The 22682-nt window shown below is 40.1% G+C and overlaps 1 protein-coding gene and 1 long non-coding RNA gene across 2 annotated transcripts in view; one reads left to right on the top strand and one right to left on the bottom strand.

Moving 5' to 3' along the window:
- The window catches only part of LOC137288141 (tyrosine 3-monooxygenase-like), a 48320-nt gene extending 40090 nt beyond the window's left edge, over positions 1-8230 (bottom strand). The window contains exon 1 of the mRNA XM_067820551.1: positions 8125-8230. Within this exon, the coding sequence (XP_067676652.1) occupies positions 8125-8187 (63 nt within the window). The 5' untranslated portion in view covers positions 8188-8230. The remainder of the gene's footprint in view (positions 1-8124) is intronic.
- LOC137286679 (uncharacterized) overlaps positions 1-22682 on the top strand; it is a 178027-nt gene that overhangs the window by 120800 nt on the left and 34545 nt on the right. The window lies entirely within an intron of this gene.

The raw sequence follows: 22682 nt of genomic DNA on the forward strand, positions 1-22682 counted from the left end.
AGCAATATGCCAGCAATATCAAGGTGGACACCAGAAACTGGCTTCACATAATGTATCCATGTGGTGAATCGAACCCATGTCCTCGGTGTGACGAGTGAACGCTTGTACCAATAGGCTTCCCTAGCGTCTCGAAACAAATAACAAACCCATGTCGATTGAAGATGTCAGTAGGCCTATACAATGTGTTAAAAGAACACGCTTAAAACGAGCTACGGATATAACAAAAACTAAAATTAGTTGTTCCTTTGAGTTCGTTAAACCGAGAACGGTAGGGTAGCCCAGTGGTTAAGGCTTTAGTTCTTCAAGCCGAGGACACAGCTTCGATTCCCCAATTGGGTAAAAGGTGTGAAGCCTTTTTCTGTTGTCCCCCGCCATGATATTGCTGGAATATTGCTAAAAGCGGCGTAAAACTAAACCCACTCACTCGTTACAATCGTCGTAGATCGTAAACCCCATTGGTGATGTCCTTAACGACGTACAACACGTCAACAATAGTATTTTACAAATGCAAATACGTATTAAAAATACCCACTGTCACCAACATATTGCCAGTCCCTTCAAGCAATTACAGACACTCATGACAATCTTGTCCTCAAGTGTTTTACACATGTTAAAGCGACGTCAGAACCACTTGAGTATACTAACAAATTGCCAGGCTAACATAATGCTGGGAGACTGCCAGCTCCGTTCTTTGAAGAAGCATGCTCCAGTATCGACGCAGCACTCAGCTCGTCGACGTTTCCTATCGCGTGCTTTAAGTAATTCAATCGTTGTGTACTTTGAGTATGAGCATGAGAAGGGTAAAATGGACAATATCGTCTACCCCGAAGTCTGCTATGAAAGTAGTCTTGTACTTAGGATTTATCGTTTTTCAAACAATCGCCATGGTAACGGATTCTTGCCTGAAGGAGGACAGCAATTATTGGATTGTAGTAAAGGATTTTAATGAACAGCGCCACAACTATATATCCATTAAGAACTGCGTCTATATTACAGACTGTATTCTTCAATAAATTAAAAAATAAAAATTCAATAGATTATTTGGTCGTCAGGTACACGGGATTATGTTTATAAATACACAATAAAACGATGTACGGCTTGAACTGATTTATAACCTGAAATATATTCCTTTTATAAACAAGTGGAATTTGATATTGATTAAATAGGGAAATGAACAACTGTTTTATTGACACGCTATTAGTAAGATCAAATATATACTTATATATAACTTTGATGACTGAAGCGATGAATTCAACTGTGTATATGAAAGGCGTTTACCGTTGCTGCCAATAAAGAACTGCAGTCGAACAGCAAATGAAATGACCAGGTAGTATAAACCGTTGATGACAATAACGATAGTTAGATTTGCATATGAAATATGACAATCTGACGACAATAATTTAACAACACTGGTAGATTATACGTTTGGAGTCAGTGACGACAAGAACTGCATATGACATAATAATGTATTAACTACCCTCTATGACAATAATTTATTTTGTCAATATTTGTGAAATAAACACAAATAGAATACACCTTTGGCGTCATCAACGATACAAGGATCTGTAAATGAAATAACAAGGTAGTAACAACCTTAGATGGCAATAATTTATAATGTCAGTGTGTAAAGAACAAGCAGACATAATATACAGTTTAAGATGTCCATTCCGGCACTGATTGGGACTGAGGAAATAATCCACTTTAAGCAATGTGCCGGATTGCAGAGCAGATGTCTATTCCGGCACTCATTTTGACTGAGGAAATAATCCACTTTAGGTAATGTGCCGGATTGCAGAGCTGGTAAATGTACAAACGGACGGGACATGGATTTTAAGCCGGTTTTGACAACTTGCTGGATAAGACAGATACCGAGACACCTTTATGAACAGAGTATTAGCGATGCCATTCAGATTGGGTTCTTGGCATTATGAGAAAGTAAAGACTCGACGGGAGAAGGTATTGCTGTATTCGTAAATTTCAGAGTTACTTGGTTTCCAGGCAACCAGAAGTGACATCATCCTTCCCGACAAATGGTAAGACGAAACGATTTCTGGTTGTGGTCATTGCTTCATGGTATTTCGTGCAAAAGGTGCTGTCAGTGACAAGGTAAAACGGTCACGTAGAAACATGGGACGTGGTCAGTCTCCAACAGGACACTATCACTCACCAGATATAAATTCAGATTTTCACATGTCTGATAGTACAAGAATAGGCACTTCGTCCTTTTGTAGGGACACTGGTGGGGCACTAAAAGTCGTAGTTGCGTCCCTTAGGCGTATCAGGACTTGATTATCCAGTTTCGTCTTGAGTATCTTTGTTTGTTTTCACCATTGCTACATATATAGTTAATAGTCACACTGAAGTATGTACAACGCACAATTCTCATTCAAAGGTCCACATGCCACTGTTAATAATATAAATATTCCCACCTCTGTCTATATCTGTGAAGGTATAAACAAGTTCAACAAGTCATAAACATATATGAAAATATATTTCGATAACTCACATTCATATTTTGAAGTCACTTTGTTTTTCCTCTGTTTCCGATGATCCTATGGTCCTTCAGTCTGGCGTATATTGTAATGTGGTGTGGTATGCGAGTAGTATGTATCATGTGGAAACCCATTAGATCTAATGAGTAAAAATCCAGGTTCTGGTGGAATGAATCACAAATAAAATTGATAGTTTCCATCATAATTAAATTTTATATTGGCAGGGAAGATGATGTGGTCATACTTATTGACATGTGCTCGTCATCAGTATTCAGAGATATATATCCAGTTAGTCGCAATGTGTGAAGTTAAGTCCCTCTGTGCCTCTGTGTTCTTTAAATAATTATAATACACCAAGTATCTGGTTAATGACTATCCATACGTATGACTGAAATGTTCAGATATTGATTGGAAAACGCCCGATTGATGACTACTCATCATAAGCTAAAGCATTTTGTTTCAAAGTCTCTACTAGCATTTAATAGTTTAAATATTTTCAAAGCAACTTTTTTTCAGTGAAAATAGTGCCTGTACTCACAGAACACAGAAATTCTAACATTCAGATTCATTATGTCAGTAACGGCTTTTTTAATTTGATATAATTGATAACCGAATCCTGCTTCAGTCTTTAACAATAATAACTATGAGATGTGGAACGTATGGAGTAGCAAGAACCACAATTCTTTCATCAAACGCTAATGTTCATGTCTTATTTTTGTACTCTTTTCATATGTTCAAATGCTACATTCAAAGATTCTGCTTCGGGTCTCACTTTAACAGAATTCTCAATTCCTATCCACAAAGTGACCGTAACGTAACGACTTGCTGACACACTATTAGTGTATTACTGGCTTACGAATGTCATAGCCCTATAAACATTTTGCGGATCAGGGCCTAGATTTACGACGCTCTCTTAGCGCAAAGATAATCGTAAGTTAATGCTCATGTACTGGACTGTCTTAGCGATAAGAGAGGTTCGAAAATCTAAGCCCAAAACCCCGATTTTCTCCGTAGTGGTGTTGACAAATATTGATAAACTCACTCACTCACCTTTTCGTGCATCAAAACCAACTAGATAACCTGTTAATGCCGAATAGCACCCAGTCAGTTGTCAGCGTTAGTAGTTCCGCCTTGTTAGATACATTTGAATATTTCCTTAGTAATCATCGAGTTAGAACACTGTTCACCCAGCAGAAAATGGGTACCCGGTAAGATTCTTGTGACTATGACCTTCAGCTTGGGTTATCCGGGGTAATGATAATCAGATTCTGATTAGAGCGTCCAGTGAGCAACTAGTCAGATGGATACTAGGCGCTATATAAGTGAATTATTATTATCATCATTATCAGTATCATCATCATTATCATTATCACTGTCCATGGTCACTGCATATAGCGTTAATGTAAAAATGTAGAACAGACTGGTTTATCTATATAAGTACTGATACATGATTAATATGTGCACTGCTGCAAATTAGGTATCGTATATTATAATAGTTTTCTTACACAATCAGCATACAGCGGTATACTAAAGCATAGATTTGCAATTAAAGTTCATTCGGTCAAGTTAAATGCAATTACAAATCAATATTCTAAATTTTACGGTTTATGACCTTGAACTTCAAACCAGATGACACAAGGTCATGCAGTCTACCGACTAGAGTAGCATACTAGTGCCTATATATAATCTCAGTTCAACCTTCCACTCAATACTACGATGAAATTTGACGCTCAACACACATAAATTGGCAGAGTCAACTCCAACTCTAGAAACGAGGATGACCTTGTCGAGTTTATATTTATCCTTTGCTACTATTTTTCCATCACAATTTGATTTCTCTTGGCACTAAAAATAACAACACTGCACTGATATATATTTGTCTTCTTATATGACAAAACTGATAATCAGATAATTTGATTTCTCTATTCCCTATTCACTGGAAGCCATATCCATCACATTATTTACTGCTGTGGTGTTTATGTTAGAGATCTATATATTGAATTAGTATGGTTTAATGTCACCGTATTAACGGTTGCTCCGTGTTGCGTTGGGAGCTCCGCTTTTCATTTGTCGATTATGTAAATGACATTACCATTTATTTAGTAATGACAGATTTTCTTGACTTAAAAAACGGGTGGATGCTCCGATAGAGGGCCGTTACGATAACAGATCTCTGTAAATGCCTTTCTACCTGTCGTTATATAAATATTCGCTGTCATTCGATGTCCGAATTGTCGTTCGGTTGTTTGTGGTGTACGATTTTCATTTACCATTTTCGAAACAAGTGGAATTAATGCCATGTAGATTCTCAAATTCTGAAAAAAAACTTCCTGCATCTTTGTAATCTCAGAGTTAAATCTGACAAAAATATGTGAATTTCCGGATTGCACATCGGTATCACACTATAAAAGTAAGGTGTGGGGTAATTCAATTTACGGCAATACAGGAGCGGATACATGTTTCTGAGCGTTTCAGTGATCAGTTAATAAATCTTCATAACAAAAGGGGGAGGGGGATGTGGGGCGCCCCCCTGCATCAACCGTCTAGATCCACCTAGGCAATAGAGATGGTTACCTATGCTTACTTCACTCAAACATGTTAGTTTTACGCCGCGTTTATTCCAGCAAAATCACGAGGAGGGACAACAGAAATGGGCTTCACACATGGGGAATCGAACCTTGGTCTCCGTCGTGCTAGCGAACGCTTGGACCTGTAGGCTACCCCACCTACCCATAAAGCAAGGAGAACTTCAGTCCTCAATCCATGTCCCGCTTGCAACTAAACGTGATACACATTATAGTCACGTCTATGTTAGGGACTATATTTCCGAGCTGAGGCAGTTACATATCCCCTTATGAAATTAGGGGATCTGGCACGGCAAGATGCCGTCATCCCCATGGGCATTAATTCATTTCCCTTTTCATGGTGATCTCTTTCTTACGTGGTCTTGGTGAACATACGATCGAATCTTAACAAGGCAATTTGGCCAATTTAAATTCAGATATATTGACCATGTGAAATTGTTCAATAGCTGTCAAAGAGCCGATTCCCAAGGACTGATTTAGCTATCCGACCTAAAATAGCTATATGAAACCGAAATAGACTTGTGAAACCGCCTTATCTGTTTCATATTTAGACCTATGCACTGATTCAGAGCCATAGAGGGATGGCATGACCGGTCCAATTACAAACCCTTCCTTAACGCCGAGCAACACCCAGGCAGTCTTTACCGTCCCAAGTCACATAAATCGACTATGCTCTTTGTACGAAGATGACGAAGAGTGTTCAAAAGATGTTTGTTCACAGCAGAAATATTCACTGAAGAAATAAAGCGTTGAAAAAGTTGGCATGTGTTGAAATGTGGATGTTAATTTCAAATTGGACACAAAATGACGTCCAACGAAATTCCCTGTTTTGACTTTGACTCGGTGATTTTCAGGTGATCAATTGACTTTTCTTTGCATGCGTTTGTGACGAGCGTCATCACAGGGGGCGGATATGCATACCTCGCCGTGACACTTGGTATAGTTACTGTTTGCTAGATATTCCTTATCACATACTAAAGATCTAGTCAGCCTCATACAATAGACACTGTTTGATAGATATTCCTTATCACATACTGAAGATCTAGTCAGCCTCACACAATGGACACTGTTTGATAGATATTCCTTATCACATACTAAAGATCTAGTCAGCCTCATACATTGGACACTGTTTGATAGATATTCCTTATCACATACTAAAGATCTAGTCAGCCTCATATAATGGACACTGTTTGATAGATATTCCTTATCACATACTAAAGATCTAGTCAGCCTCATATAATGGACACTGTTTGATAGATATTCCTTATCACATACTAAAGATCTAGTCAGCCTCATACATTGGACACTGTTTGATAGATATTCCTTATCACATACTAAAGATCTAGTCAGCCTCATATAATGGACACTGTTTGATAGATATTCCTTATCACATACTAAAGATCTAGTCAGCCTCATACAATGGACACTGTTTGATAGATATTCCTTATCACATACTAAAGATCTAGTCAGCCTCATACTATGGACACTGATTTTGGGGGATATTTCTTCTGTAAATTCTCATTGATTATGGAAACGGTTTGCACCGCATTAATTTAAACTCAAATCAGAATAAAACACCTGCTCCTGTAAATTTGTCCCTTTCAATATCTTCACAAATAACATATCAATGTCAAACACATGAATAAACATATTGATTCATACAACATTGCAATCATGGAACTTGGCGCATATTCTTCTGAATAGCATGAGTACTCTAGATTGAAAATATCACTGGAATGAAAGAGAATTCTTTTTTTCATAAAGCTTGTTTTTAAAACCACTGATGAAATTAAACCGCTTGTAATATATTGCTGTAAGTTAATTCTCTTTTTGGTCATGTTTTCTAAATCGTTAGAAAAAGCCTTCAAAGAGCGTCATCACATATCGACCATAACTCATGGTACGTGGATTACTGCACCAAATATACCCAGCTTTACTTGAGTGGTGTTTCATCCCAGTGTATACAACCACAAAGCTACAGATTGCTTTCATAACCAACGTGGACGTCAGTGCAGGCCCAAAACAGATCTCTCCACAACGACGTTGCTGACGATGTACTATGTTGACACAGAGGGACTCCACGCGTACCATGATATAAATGCATTTCCATGTCCAACAGTTACAGACGTTCCGTAAATAGAGTTAGAGTCACGTGACCACTGCACGCGAGGCACCATCTGACCATGCATACGGAGAGATGGGGAACATGTGAATCAAACGTAATAGAACCACCACCCCAATTCCACAAGGGAAATTAAATATGTCAGAACGCGGACATTGTTCCATTCACAAGGAATCGTAGACGTTTAGGAAAGTACTCGGGCTGAAGGTCTCTATATGTCACGGACGATTTGAAAACACGATACACGGCTATAAATACGGGACCAGATCAAAGTCTCTACTTGGCGGCCTTTTCAGTGTAATAGCAGAGACAAAACGTCGGCGGTAGTAACGCTGGATTAACCGTGCCCGTTATAAACTTGTAAAAACACACTTTTAAATAGTATTATTTTACTCGCCGTCTACTTCTTATTGCTTGTTCTTGTAAGTCTGGTAGAAATATAATAGGTTTTAAGTGTAGGAGACACCGCGGCTACGAGGGTTAACTAGAGACTGTGAACCCTTTGAGGAAGGATAACATCTCGTTATCCACTTTGTTAAACCTTGTGTTTTAAAATCATAATCAATCTCGTACTGTAGGAACTTTCAGAACTGAGTTCTAAGAGGGCCAAGGAACTGCAATACTGCTTGACTTTAAATTTCAACTCACCCACCTATTCAAGAGACTTTTTGGTATCAAGATGTTCGAAGTAACAAACCACACGATATTCGTGAATTTAATGCAAAATTGTTTCATCTACCAGACAGGCACATGTGGTCTCTTTCTGCCTCTAACCGGAACACATTAAGACGAGATGGTAACGATAATCAGAAACACATATGTGCATATATGTAAAAGATATGATTTAGTCATTATATCTACGCATTTTAAAAACAACAATGTTATTAAATGGCACAGATGAGTTAAATGGAAAAGCAGATGTTACCTCTTGGCTGTAACTTTTCTGGAACGCCAGACGACGTCTCACAGTGTCCGTATCAGATGACATGACCACCAATTGTCTTATGAAGGTATTCCAAGAATTATTCCACTTGTGTACCAGCACAGCTACCTTCTGATAATGCTGCTCCTTTGTCGGAACTTAGTTATAACGTCTGTCGTGGGCGGAGAGCGACGTTCCTTTACTCAAAGATTTACTTCTGACTTCATTAATAATTAAAATGCTATCCAATGATATTGGTCTGTGTATTAAATCCAATCCCAGTCCGTTTTTTCTAGTTCCTTCGTGAAGGCCTACCCTCTCTGTATTGTCCCAACGCTATTAGGTGGTTTCCGGTGTACGCCGCCACTGCGCGGCCCGTGCGCTCCCGTGACGTCATAGATCGAAGCACACTCTTCACAAGTCAAACTCAGGTCTATATCCCAGCATACCTTGAATAGAAGTCGATTCATACCTACTCGGGTAGAGAGATGCAGACGTTTCGTAACAATAGCAAGGTACTTGTCTCGTTAGTGCTCAATAAAACCCTTAAAGGAACGCTATGGAGCAAATTTGCCATGAATGCAGACACGGCAGTGACTTCCCATCCTCTGAATGCCTTCACAGACGACAGATAAACCATTGATCAGGGACACATTGACTTGTAGCGATCTGGTGTTGGCTCTGCCACACTGCATGCACGTCCTACAGGTGATGTTCGGTGATTGAGAGGCAATATCGTAATGAAAGTACGTTGGCACAAAAACATTTGTGCTCACTCCGAATCACACATGATATAATATGTAGAACAAGTACTCACTAATCGTCACGAGCGGATGACGGAACTGTTCAAACATTGCTGCTTGTCTGCATGCGTTGGAAAAACGTGTAGGTACATGGTTTGATGTGATACGTCTCTATGAATATGTTATTCAAAGCTGTAATGCAGTAATGATTCAATCAAAAATACTTTATTAATTGTTACCACTATATGCGATATATTTTACGATTCAGATATTCGGAAAATAGAAACATCGAATATCAGTTCATCATAATCAGTAAGATACTGCCCATCAAACGTTTAGACTCGCTAGTGTAGAAATACACTGGAGGATTGCATGTGTTACTGTGGACAAATGCAATCTGTGGAAAAATGCAGATCCGTGTGCCACAAAATATTGTGGCAAACGGTTTCTTCTTTCGTGTAATGCAGTGCCGTTTTCAACTAAGACTGCTCTAGGCTTTAGTCTCCGCGACTCCCTTGGTATATGACATAATTACTGAATATTGGAACGGGTCCTTCTGACATATGCTGTCACTGTGTATATATGCATGTTATCTTCATGCTGTCACTAGAATGAATAACTGGTTGTACATTGTGTTTTGTTTTTGTTTTTTTTCAAGAAGAATTATGATGCTGATGCTGCTGACGATAGGTTGTTTGAATATAATTTTTTTTATCTTCAAGCTTCTAAAGCTTTATCATGGCGTGTGCGTGCGTGCGTACGTGTGTCTAAACATAACACTAGAAGACAAAGCAATGGTTGATATCACGAACAAACCGGCAGATTACGGTGACTTAGAATTAACGTTTCAACATGTCTGACTCCTCGGTGTTCTTGTCATATGCCGGGCTCACTTTCACGAAACGTCCACAGTGCTACGATGATCTAACTACCATCTGTAACGCAACGTTGAGATCATAACGGGCACATGGACCCTGAAACTGTGTGATTGGCTTTGGAGAAATTGGTAGGTACACGGGTAAAGGTACAGCTTTAAGGATAACAAAGAATATGGCCATTTAACTACCTTTCGGTGTAGTGTCGTCTGCTGCTGACAAGCTACAGCAAATACACATCGATATGTTGCCACACACAATGAACTAAAATGACTATCCATATCGTTGCATGCAATCCTATTCAGTTCAGTGAGAGGATTTATCAGCCCGTATACTTCAAGGACACTGGCATTTTTTGCATATTAAACATAAACCGTAAACGCTCTAGCAAACTTTATGGAACGACACTTTTCAATTACAGTAGTGATATTAGACACATATGTGTATGTCCCAGATTTGGACCAGAATACCTGTGCATGACTGTCTGTTTCCATTTATTGGTACACCGTACCGACGGGAGTGTTTGGAGTGGCTTGAATTGCATTCGGCTTTAAATGGCTTCAAAAGAATTTGAATTTTAGTTAACACGTTCTAAAACTAGCTTTGAAGTGTTGATATGTATTTACATATTGTTCCCAAGTTACCATGGAGTTCTTTTTTGTTTGTTTGCTTGCTTGTTTGCTTTCATTGTATTATTATAGGACATTTATGAAGCGCACATATCCACACAAATATTCGAACATTCAATGTCAGTTTCAGCGGCACATCGTATTATCTCAACTCTATGGGGATCAGACAACTTTGCCCAACGCTCACGAGGTACCTATTGACAGTAGACTGGACTGGGACAGTCACAGAGCTTTGTCCAAGTTTACATAGCAGCGGATTTGTTGGTTCTTGCACAGGGTTGTGTACCATACACTAGGGGTTATGGTGAAAACACTGAAAGTTGACTGTGAGGTTTTACGCCCGGTCACAGGTGGGCTCGATCCCGACACGTCAGTCACCCCGGATCACCAGCTAGGCGCGTTAGCCAGCTCGCCCACCATGTTCCTAACCATGAGATTGCAGGGTAGATAACTTACCTCCTTACCCGCTGTTCATGTGACATTGTATTGAGTGAGTGAGTGAGTGAGTGAGTGAGTTGGAAATAACGTCGCTTTGCTTAATATCCACAGCAAAATGAAGTTCAATAAACTGTACATGCTTACAACTTTGGTGAAATTATAAACCGTAGTGAACAGGATTCCAATTATCAGAGGTTCCTGTCGCGCCCAACTATATATTGCGAATTGTTGTGCCTTGGGTTTAGTATCACCATATATAAAAACAAAAGTAACACTATAAACAATATGATAATATAACTTATTCAAATTGAATATATCATTCAAATCATGTACATGTATACAACGATAGAACACACAGCTGGGCACATATCTTGTGGTGCAGCGTGTGTGACAAGATACTCTTACCCGTAGTCGGCCATGCAGACCCTGAAACAAATACACTGATCGGCAAAAGAAAGTCGCCACTTCTCAAATTGTAAAGAAATATTTGAGTAGGCGATTCATACACTACAAGATGTTAACCCCACGTAGCAATTTGATACCTGCAGTGAAATTCAGGCTAGCTATTCTCGAAACGTTCGTAGCCCTACGAACTCCTTAAGCCCATTCCTAACACACTGGCTACGGTCAAAGTTAAGAATTCATAAGGTTACGAACGGTTTACGACCATACGTTGTTAGGTCACTTTTGGGGAGATGACAGCAGTTACACTTGGTACTGAACCCAGACAGTGTCCTCCGACTCTGAAGGCTCAAGCTCTGCCATCTTGACTAACCAGTCAGTAAACAAACTGACCAAACACCCAAGGTAACAGACAAACATCTAATATCAAAATACAGTTGTGTAATAAACAAAACTGAAACACAACCTCAAAGAACACAAAACAGCCCCGATAAAGGAGTAAACACTGAAATATTATCAGAAAAGTCGTACACACAATCGGCAAAAAACTTTGAAGAAGGAATGATGAATTTCCTGTCATGCGCATTGTGACAGATACTACTAATGTGATGACATTTTTTATTCAGTGGAACATAAACTAGGCTTCTAGTGAACTGGAAGGAAAATGCATTTGTTGTGAAGAAGAGTAGGTTGAAAGAATATTAAATATTACTACATGTGGTAATGCCACCTCTAAATACAAAATGCATTATTAGTTTCCATCAATATCACCGAACAGATGGTGTTTGTGTTCATATTCTATTAAGAACCAGACATCAGATAGGAAATATCGGCATGACAATATTCACATCAAAAAGCGGTTTATCACAAATCCACACCTGCAACAATCAACTTATTTTTGTGAGAGACCACGGTAAAATGAACTGACGATCTCACTTATTCAATGTCTTTTTTTCATCGAGGCATTATGGATGTGCTTGTCAGCATGAGAATTTATTACCAATTAGGAATTATGATGATTTACCATTTTAGAGATACTGTGATTGCCTTATATTGGACAAAAGTAGTTAGGGATATATGCAAATTGAAAATATGAATAATGAAAATACTGATCTATTCATTCATTGACAGTCTGATGAAATATCAATAATAAAAATACCAATATACCTAAATTATTTTGTCCAGGATAGAATCATACACATCCAAGCTATTAGTAGAACATGTTAAGTTTCAGTATATTGGTCGTGATAGTTTATTACTAATTCACATTTAATACGTCTTGGTGATCAGTATGTAAGAAATGACTATTCATCATTATTATGATATGTCTTGACATTACTGAAAGTTCTCGAAGGTGGTTGTTGTTTACGTTGAGTTAATAGTTGTAGCTATTTTCAATTGTTTCCGAGTTTGTTCAGGTAAACCACATGACTCTGCATGTGTTTGTGACGGTAGAGCAGGATCCACTCAATTCTTTGTGAACACCCGGTACCCTCTTTGATAGTGATTCATATAGTCATGTTCGTACTCATACTCACCAGTCGTTCAATGGAGTTAGCTTTTAGCAGAAATTTCTTATATGCACTGAACAGCAAAGGAAACATACCCCTGTTTTTTCAAGCTTTTAAATAGATGGCATAAACACGAACAATAACTTTTATGAGATTTCATTTTTTCGAAACTTTCGTTTCTTTTGCTCTCGGTATATATTTTTTCATATCATACGACTTCCATACATGACTCCAAAATAACCAGTCGAAACCACCAATTCGCACCCGATATTATCACGAACCGTTTGGGATTACATTGAAAATGGATAAAGTTTACTGTATATGTTGTCTGTAGACATTATTTGCATGAAGGGGGCTGGTTGATTTGCCTGTTGATTGGGTGATTGACGTTTTGAGCGAGCGAGTGAGTTAATGGTAGGGAGAGATTGAGTGGTTGAATGGTTAGTTTCTTGGATTGGATGAGTGACAGTGTTCGTGGTTAGAGAAGGAATAATGTGTATATAGTCTCCCTGGTTAGAGGTTAAGTGAGTGAGTGAGTAAGTTGGTGGGTGGGTGGATGAGTGAGTGAGTGAGTGGATGGATGGGTGAATGGGTGAGTGGTTGAATGGTTAGTTTCTTGGATTGGATGAGTGACAGTGTTCGTGGTTAGAGAAGGAATAATGTGTATATAGTCTCCCTGGTTAGAGGTTAAGTGAGTGAGTGAGTAAGTTGGTGGGTGGGTGGATGAGTGAGTGAGTGAGTGGATGGATGGGTGAATGGGTGAGTGGTTGAATGGTTAGTTTCTTGGATTGGATGAGTGACAGTGTTCGTGGTTAGAGAAGGAATAATGTGTATATAGTCTCCCTGGTTAGAGGTTAAGTAAGTGAGTGAGTAAGTTGGTGGGTGGGTGGGTGAGTGAGTGAGTGAGTGAGTGGATGGATGGGTGAATGGGTGAGTGGTTGAATGGTTAGTTTCTTGGATTGGATGAGTGACAGTGTTCGTGGTTAGAGAAGGAATAATGTGTATATAGTCTCCCTGGTTAGAGGTTAAGTAAGTGAGTGAGTAAGTTGGTGGGTGGGTGGGTGAGTGAGTGAGTGAGTGGATGAGTGAGTAGGTGGGTGGATGAGTGAGTGAGTGAGTGAGTGAATGGGTGGGTGAATGGGTGAGTGGTTGAATGGTTAGTTTCTTGGATTGGATGAGTGACAGTGTTCGTGGTTAGAGAAGGAATAATGTGTATATAGTCTCCCTGGTTAGAGGTTAAGTGAGTGAGTGAGTAGGTTGGTGGGTGGGTGGGTGGGTGAGTGAGTGAGTGAGTGGATGAGTGAGTAGGTGGGTGGGTGAGTGAGTGGGTGGGTGGGTGAGTGAGTGAGTGAGTGGATGAGTGAGTAGGTGGGTGAGTGAGTGAGTAGGTGGGTGGATGAGTGAGTGGTTGAATGGTTAGTTTCTTGGATTGGATGAGTGACAGTGTTCGTGGTTAGAGAAGGAATAAAGTATATATAGTCTCCCTGGTTAGAGGTTAAGTGAGTGAGTGAGTAAGTTGGTGGGTGGGTGGGTGAGTGAGTGAGTGAGTGGATGAGTGAGTAGGTGGGTGAGTGAGTGAGTAGGTGGGTGGATGAGTGAGTGGTTGAATGGTTAGTTTCTTGGATTGGATGAGTGACAGTGTTCGTGGTTAGAGAAGGAATAATGTGTATATAGTCTCCCTGGTTAGAGGTTAAGTGAGTGAGTGAGTAAGTTGGTGGGTGGGTGGGTGAGTGAGTGAGTGAGTGGATGAGTGAGTAGGTGGGTGGATGAGTGAGTGGTTGAATGGTTAGTTTCTTGGATTGGATGAGTGACAGTGTTCGTGGTTAGAGAAGGAATAAAGTGTATATAGTCTCCCTGGTTAGAGGTTAAGTGAGTGAGTGAGTAAGTTGGTGGGTGGGTGGGTGAGTGAGTGAGTGAGTGAGTGGATGAGTGAGTAGGTGGGTGAGTGAGTGAGTAGGTGGGTGGATGAGTGAGTGGTTGAATGGTTAGTTTCTTGGATTGGATGAGTGACAGTGTTCGTGGTTAGAGAAGGAATAATGTGTATATAGTCTCCCTGGTTAGAGGTTAAGTGAGTGAGTGAGTGAGTGGATGGGTGGGTGGGTGAGTGAGTGAGTGAGTGAGGGGATGGGTGGGTGAATGGGTTGGTGAGTGGGTGAGTGGTTGAATGGTTAGTTTCTTGGATTGGATGCGTGACAGTGTTGTTTGTGTTAGAGATTGAGTGGATGGGTGGGTAGATGAATGAGTGAATGGTACATGGAGTCTTAAGCGGTTAAGAATGTGAGATCGTGTAAGTTTGTAATCCATCTTAAAGGCATGTGAAACATAACGGGTCCGTTCTTGTTCATGAGCATAAACATCGTTTATTCTGTTCAACATTCTATTTCACATGGATTCTTCAGTGTTTATCAACACCATTCGTTCTCGAATTACTTGATGATGAAATATTAAAGTTAAAAGAGGATTCTTTTAAGAAATGGAACATAAATACAACAAAATCACATTTGTGGCGCGGGATATTGACGCTCAGAACACAACGGTAAAACAAGAGATCTCTTTTCATGTTGATTAATATTGATGCTAAGTACCGTTACTTTCTGCCATCGAGGAACGCATTGACATCAACACGGTCGTTTTATTGTGTGTTTCGATTAATCACCACATACTTCAGCAAGTTATTGAACTTTGCAGTCTCTGTCGTCTATTAGCCGAGATTACCTATCAAAGCTAATGGTGTGTGGAGCCAGGTATTCGATACACTCAACAAATCATTTGGTCCATTGAACACCAGATACCTGTCACGTGACATTGCAGGTGGGTGGGATCAGGTGGGAGGGTGTTGGAGGGGATTGTCTGATTTTATGACACATACGGAGTTAATCGTTCTACTAAGAAGATGTCATCTTCCCCCACAGCAAAGATTTTCCAAAGAGACTGTTGACTGGAGAGTTCATTAATGTATACATTTTGTCCGTTTGTTTACGTAGCTGGGTAAATCGCCATCCATTACCATCCCTCTACTTTTGATGTCATATGAACACCTTTACCACTTCCGTTATACCTACCACATATTTTACTACAGCCACTCCGAAGGTGTGAAAGACAACTAATTATTACATAATAAAGTATACGCGTGTTACGAGTGTGTATTTTCTGTATATTTTGTTATTGATTAAGCAATACTTATTTAGTGTTTTGAATATTAAATATAATGGGTCACATTTCGTTTTGATAGAAGGTCAACACTTTTAGGATTCTGGTTTTCCGGAATTTACCTGCTCCTAGTTTTCTGTTTTTACTTCCGGGAGACTTATTCGAGGGCATTCCACAGTGTTGACGATGGTCGTGTGTGTCTTTCGGGAAATGACTGGGTGTATATATAAAAAGGCTGGATGCCGTGTTGAGGGCGACACATTCACATAACTGGAGGATATACATTACTGCCAACGCTTGATCATCAAAATCCATCAACGCCTGAATCTACATTATCTGCTGTCAAACCGATCGCTGTGTTTACATTCTACATAGTTGATTCTTTCTCGCACTAAGACTTTGGTGAGTTTACTATATTTATTTATATTTTGTGACCCATTGACCTAGATTTTGTCTTTCTTGAATTGTACTTGAAATCAGTATTGTGAAATTGACTTGTGAACTTGTATACCTTGCTCTCGTTGCATAGTAATACATAATTTGAACGTTTGTGACTTGTCTTTGTCCTGTTTTGCTGGTTCACAAGAGGATTTCTTACATCGTTTCTCACGGTAAATTCTTAACCGTAACACTTAGTGAGTGAGTATGGTTTTGACGCCACCTTTAGCAATATCTTTAGCATCCAGAAATGGAATTCACACATTGTACTAGTGTGGGGAATCAAACTCGGGTCCTAGGCTTGACCCTCTACTTATCACCCTGTACTTTCTATCCTTAATGATCCTTTGGGAAAATATAGGAAAAAATATATACGTTTACCAGATTGTTCCAACAAGGGATGACACAGTCGTGAAATAGCAATTAGCCATCTCACTGCCTCATATGTTCGATGTTTTGAGCTTTTGTCACTGATTTCGGGCGCTGCTCGTGTAGTGAGCCACATGATGCTTAGCACCGTCACAGAACGTCTTACTATATATAAAGATGTACCACCCCGGTTAAAAATTGTATTACTAATGAACGTTATTACTATATAACGACACATATAACTATTACTGTTATAAGACTCGTGCCAACTTGACGTGGGAGGAGTTTCCCAATGGTCGACACATGTTAATGGGGATTGATGCTGACGTTCACCGCACACAGGGTTATCGCGATTCATACATTCGAATGATATATACCCATAATGCTTTAAGTAGAGATTTATTATGACAATGAAAATGTTTCCTGTTTCTTCAAACATATGTGGACTTTTCTTAACACATGTACATGTTCATTATACATGTATTGTTCTTACCCAAATTGAAGTATACTTTTGATGATATTGAGGGGTAAACAATTCTGAGTGAATTTGTTCCAGGCTCGAATATATTAGGCATATCTCTTATGCTTACTCTTATGTTTATTGGGCCCACTGCATGACGTCACACAGCGATGACGTGTATGTTGCTCATGCTTTCATTCTCTGGTTTGTTTGTCCCATTACGAAATACTTCTAAACCAAGCCCAGATCTATCATACTCAAAGCTATCGAAGCAAAACTGCGACTGTCCAATGACATGGACATACAGCTGTCATTACGGTCTCCCTGCAAAACAGGGAACTGTTTCGCAAACACATCATAGTCGTAACTCTACGCCCGTCGTAAGTGTATGGTAACGTATGAGTTACGATCACCTTACCGCTACGATCGCTTTCTGAAATGGGCTCTAGGGTCTAAATGTAAAGCGTCTCACTTTATGTGCCAGTTTTTCTTCTTTAAGTGTACAATGTGAGAGTGATAGTCGAAATAAACAGTCTGTCTGTCTGTCTGTCTGTCTGTCTGATTGTAAAATATCGACGTTATTCTTGCTGTTTCCCACTTGAAGAAACATTCATCAGCTAACTTCTTGTACTTGCATGGCAGAACAACTTTGTAGCCTGCTCAAGCAAAGGCAATGTTGCCGTCTTCTGTAAGGTTCTAATGGCGTATCACATCACTAATTATCGATGTCAACTGAACCCATCCTCTTGCGAACAGAATTATATTACCTTTGTAATGAAGAAGGAATCTTAATCGTTAATACCACCCAGTGTCGACAAACTATAAGCGCATATTAGCACACTTATAGCTGCAGTTTATGGCTCACTGTATAGTCCATTAATTTTCAAGGAAAGCATTAACAGAAATTAGCACTTGTTCCCCATGCCACTAACTTCACCACAAGAAGCTCCTAACATCGACATGAGGCCAATATGCGCAGAGAGTATAACAATACCATTGAGAGCATTTCGTTATGAATAGCACCGCTTACAGCTAATCGCTCTTTGATTATAAGTCAATATTGCCGATCATAAACCTTCATTTTTCGCAATGAAATCCCAAAGTCGGTCCCCAAAGGACCTAACAGCGATCCTATCAGCGAGCCAATGATGAACGTTCTACATATGGCACTGATCCGGAGCCGTGGTGGGTTTGCCGGAATCTGGAGCCGAGTACCAGCAGAGCGCGGGGTTCCCGTCGTTGGAAGCCAGGTCTCTGGAGAGAACAGAGAACGCTAGTATTTACCTTCATTTTGTGGGAATATTAGTATTGATTAGCAAGTGATCATACACCTCATTAATTAATTTCCCGCTCCCCCAAGCACACAGCAAAGCACACAATGATTGTAGAGAGTTAATGGCACACACCAACCCTCTCATGTCGTTCTTTGCAGGCAAGTCTGTTGATTGCGTCAGGGAGCGGAGCTTAGTAGAGTTTACAACGATAGCGTAAAGGACTCTTTTAGCACCACTGGGCCACGAATGCTAAAGTCTAACGATTTCACCTTATCACCCTGTACTTTCCGTCCTGTATGACCCGGTAGGTAAATATAGGAATAATTATATACTTTTACCAGATTGTTCAAACAAGGAAGGACACGGTCGTAAAATAATTAAATTTGTGTGTTTGGTTAGTTAATGTGTACATCCCCGTCCCGCTGGCCTAACGCCATGTGTCGTATTGACTCCCCTTTACATGTAGATGTACACGAGTGTTATTTCTTTGCACATGTGATGCTATGTTGAAAAGTGAAAACATGTAGTATGTAGTTATGTCCCTTTTTAATGTATTTTAGGTTTGGATGGTCTAGTTCTTGCTAAACGCCACATTCAACAATGTCCCAGCTCTATGAATTTCCGTAGCTTGACAAAGTGGGAATTGCTGTAATTAATCGAGACCGGACCAGACAAGTCTGTGATCAACATCACGGATATCATTCTACGCCAGTAGGATACGATGACATGTGTCAATCAAATCAGGGAGACTTACCACCCGATCCCGTTGGTCACTTCTTACGACAAGCATGGATTACTTACGATTAATTCTAACCCCTTCTTTCCCGCATCCTCTAACAGGAAGGGGACACTACTGCACATAGATGTCGCGGTGACTGAAGAGAGTGAGGGAATTTGGAGATAATATAGTGTGAGTGAGTTAAGTTTTACGCCACGCTCAGAAATATTCCAGCTATATGGCAACGATCTGTAAATGATCGACTCTGGACCACACAATCCAGTGACCAAGATCATGAGCATTCACACAATTGCGATACGATGACATGTGTCAGCCAAGTCAGCGAGTCCGACCACCTGATGCCGCTGGTTGCCTCTTACGACAAAATGATTTCTTAACATGAGATACATGGATATATCAGACAGATGATTGTGGCAGGCAGAACAGGCAGCATGTTTTATGTGTAAACCTACACGAAATGGGGAAGGGTGGTGTCGGAGACTGTGGGGCGGGGTTTGGGACAAACACGCCAATAACTAGCCGTCACTTTGAAATCAGTATTCCGATGACAGCTGATATAGGAAGTAAGCCTTTAGCACATTTACAACAATATATTGGAATCTTTTGTTTTCTCTATCTCGAAGATGAGGACAAAACAACATTACTCCGTGCCTACGCACAGTCACCCATCAACACGCTGAAGCTATCGTTCGATCGTCACTTGACTACCTGTGAAACACCACATTTGAAAGATATAATTGGATTTAAAGACTGTACATAACACAGATCAATACTGATCGATCTGACGACATAAATCATGTCAGCAGAAGGACATTATTCTTTGAAAGATAAATATGATATTAAATTATGCACCGAAAACTCTCACCATAAAAGGCAAAACTCCTTTTGCAAATATCACGAAAAACTAATCGATGAATTTTATTGTTGTGCGTCATGTCATTATCGTGGAAAATCATAGTCGATACTATCAAATCCAAGAAAATCGACAAAACCAAAGTTGGTATCGTGAGTATAGATACCAGATATGCCGTTTCCATAAATCGATCAGTGCTAATTTTACTGGTGCTATATCCGAAAACGTGCCAAGCGTGAAGAGAGAGGTAGTAAATTCTGATAATTACTGTAACACTTGCAGCAAATACATGAACCGTAGAGGTCGCCTTAATTATGCTTACTTTGCAATAATGTTGCTTTTATTTGTAGAGGCTGATAAAGCTCCTTGCATAGTGAATTGCTGGACCTACGGGTGTAACTGAGGCAATTGGGTACAGAAATGTATTTTGTTCTTTACCTTCTAGTTAGAAGATTCGGAAACTTTTCAGGATTTACAAGGCAATTGGACAAAGAAATCTATTTTGTTCTTTACCTTCTAGTTAGAAGACTCTGAAACCTTTCAGTATTTACAAGGCAATTGGATAAAGAAATCTATTTTGTTCTTTACCTTCTAGTTAGAAGACTTTGAAACCTTTCAGGATTTACAAGGCAGTTGGACAAAGAAATCTATTTTGTTCTTTACCTTCTAGTTAGAAGACTCGGAAACCTTTCAGGATTTACAAGGCAACTGGGTAAATAAAGCGCTTTTGCACTTTACCCCCAAGTAAGACGTTCTTGAAACCTTTCAGAATTTACAAGGCAACATTAACACATGGTGACCTTATGTATGTCATGATTATAGAAATGATTTACACGTTTGTTCTTAACACAGTAGTGTTGTTTCGGGGACCCGTTTGCCTGTATAACGTGTTTTAATGCAATATACACATTGATTGCCTTGTGAGGGAAACAGGACTCGTTTCTATCAGATGTATTAACGTTATAGACCTTATGGCATACGTCAATATGAGAAAGGGACAAAGATGGTGTGAGGTATGTTACCTTATTTTGCAGGGTCCTCTTGCCGTTGGTTCGAATTCTTGGTTTGTCTACTCCAAACTCCGACTGGTTGATCTTCCTTCTTATTTGATGTCTATTTCCATTGTCTCAACTCCCGGGGAACGGTGCCATCTACTTTAACCCGCACGTAGTGACACGACCAACATACATGTTATTGATCAAGTCACCAAATACTGCAGTCTGTCTGGAGCACTACTAAGAATCATACATACTGGGAGACTCGTGAAGATAACGGTTAATACGTGTAATTGTATTAACAGACTCACGCTTGTAGGAGCCGACTAACGGGATCGGGTGGTCAGATGAAGTGCTGACTTGGTTGACACATAACATCGTATTCCCAATCTGTTGGTGCTCATGCTGTTGGTCACTGGATTGTCTGGTCAAGACCCGATTGCTACAGACCGCCAACATACATGGCAGAGCCTCTGAGTCTGGCTTCACTTGCCAAACGTTTGTAGGTACGTTGGCTTTATCGTTCAAAGAAGAGGTGCAAGTCAAGGGGTGGGGACAGGGGCGGGGAGTAGGGGAGGCTGGATATGTCCTACAGTCGGTATCATGGAACGTTTTCCTGGCGTTGGTTGCCACGTTCTGATATAATCCATCCACGTCCTCTACATATATGTCAAATATGCAGTGCCCTAGTTATTAGTGATGCGGAAAGCGTCTTCCTGGTGGTGTAGAAGTCCACAGCAGGAATGACGTCATCTTCACCTGCGTAATACCTGGGAACTCAGGGAACTCTTTCTTCGGATTGGGGAAAAGGTGGAAGTCTGACGGTGCCAAATCAGGCGAATACAAAGGAAGATCAAAGCCATAGCCGTGCATTGCAAACACCCCGACTACGCAATTGTGCAAAGGTGAATGGTCCTGGTGGAGCTATGCATCCTAAGACGTCCACGTCTAGCCTTCATAATCCCATGCAGTCACCAAAGATATATCATGGTGAACCATAATATTGACCCCACAAACACCCTACCCCCTTTGGAAGCCTTGGAACTCGCATGATGGAACCTTAGTCATCCCCATCCCCAGACCATTCATAAGAACATTCTCAAATCACTTTAGAGATGCCTACTGCTTTGGCTCTTTGAGTCGTCAGCCATCAATAATTTATCACTTTCTCGGCTCTTTCCTCCCTTCCTGAACACTGCTTCCCACCTCTTGCTAGTGACAAAAGACGGAACAGCCGTGTCCGTATGGGTCACATATCGGACACATCCCAAAATAATATTTTATCGCGATATTCCCTAGCACTGTGCAATGGCTTCTGCTAAAATAAAGCGGGGCAAAGTCATAAAGTGTTAGAATTGTATTTCTTATCTTGCGTCCTTCTTGGACGTCGTCTGAATATTTCGGAAAATGGGCCCCTAAAATTTGGCATCTCCGGAAATATGTTTTGTTATCATGATACTGTCCAGCACTTTGCAAAGTTTCATGCTTTAGTCCGGCGTGTAACGATCAACATGAATTTCGTACCTAAGCCACTGCACTATTTTGAGCCATCTCATGTTAAGCCAAATAGTGATTCCTAAGGACCTCACAAGCATTTTGCTACTGGATTCTGCCTAAGCGCAAACAAACGTGTTAAGCTGAAAGAATGGTCAACGGGTAGTACTACCTTAGAGTAATGTTTCATG

Source organism: Haliotis asinina, chromosome 6 (assembly GCF_037392515.1).
Source record: "Haliotis asinina isolate JCU_RB_2024 chromosome 6, JCU_Hal_asi_v2, whole genome shotgun sequence".
Lineage (NCBI taxonomy): Eukaryota > Metazoa > Mollusca > Gastropoda > Lepetellida > Haliotidae > Haliotis > Haliotis asinina.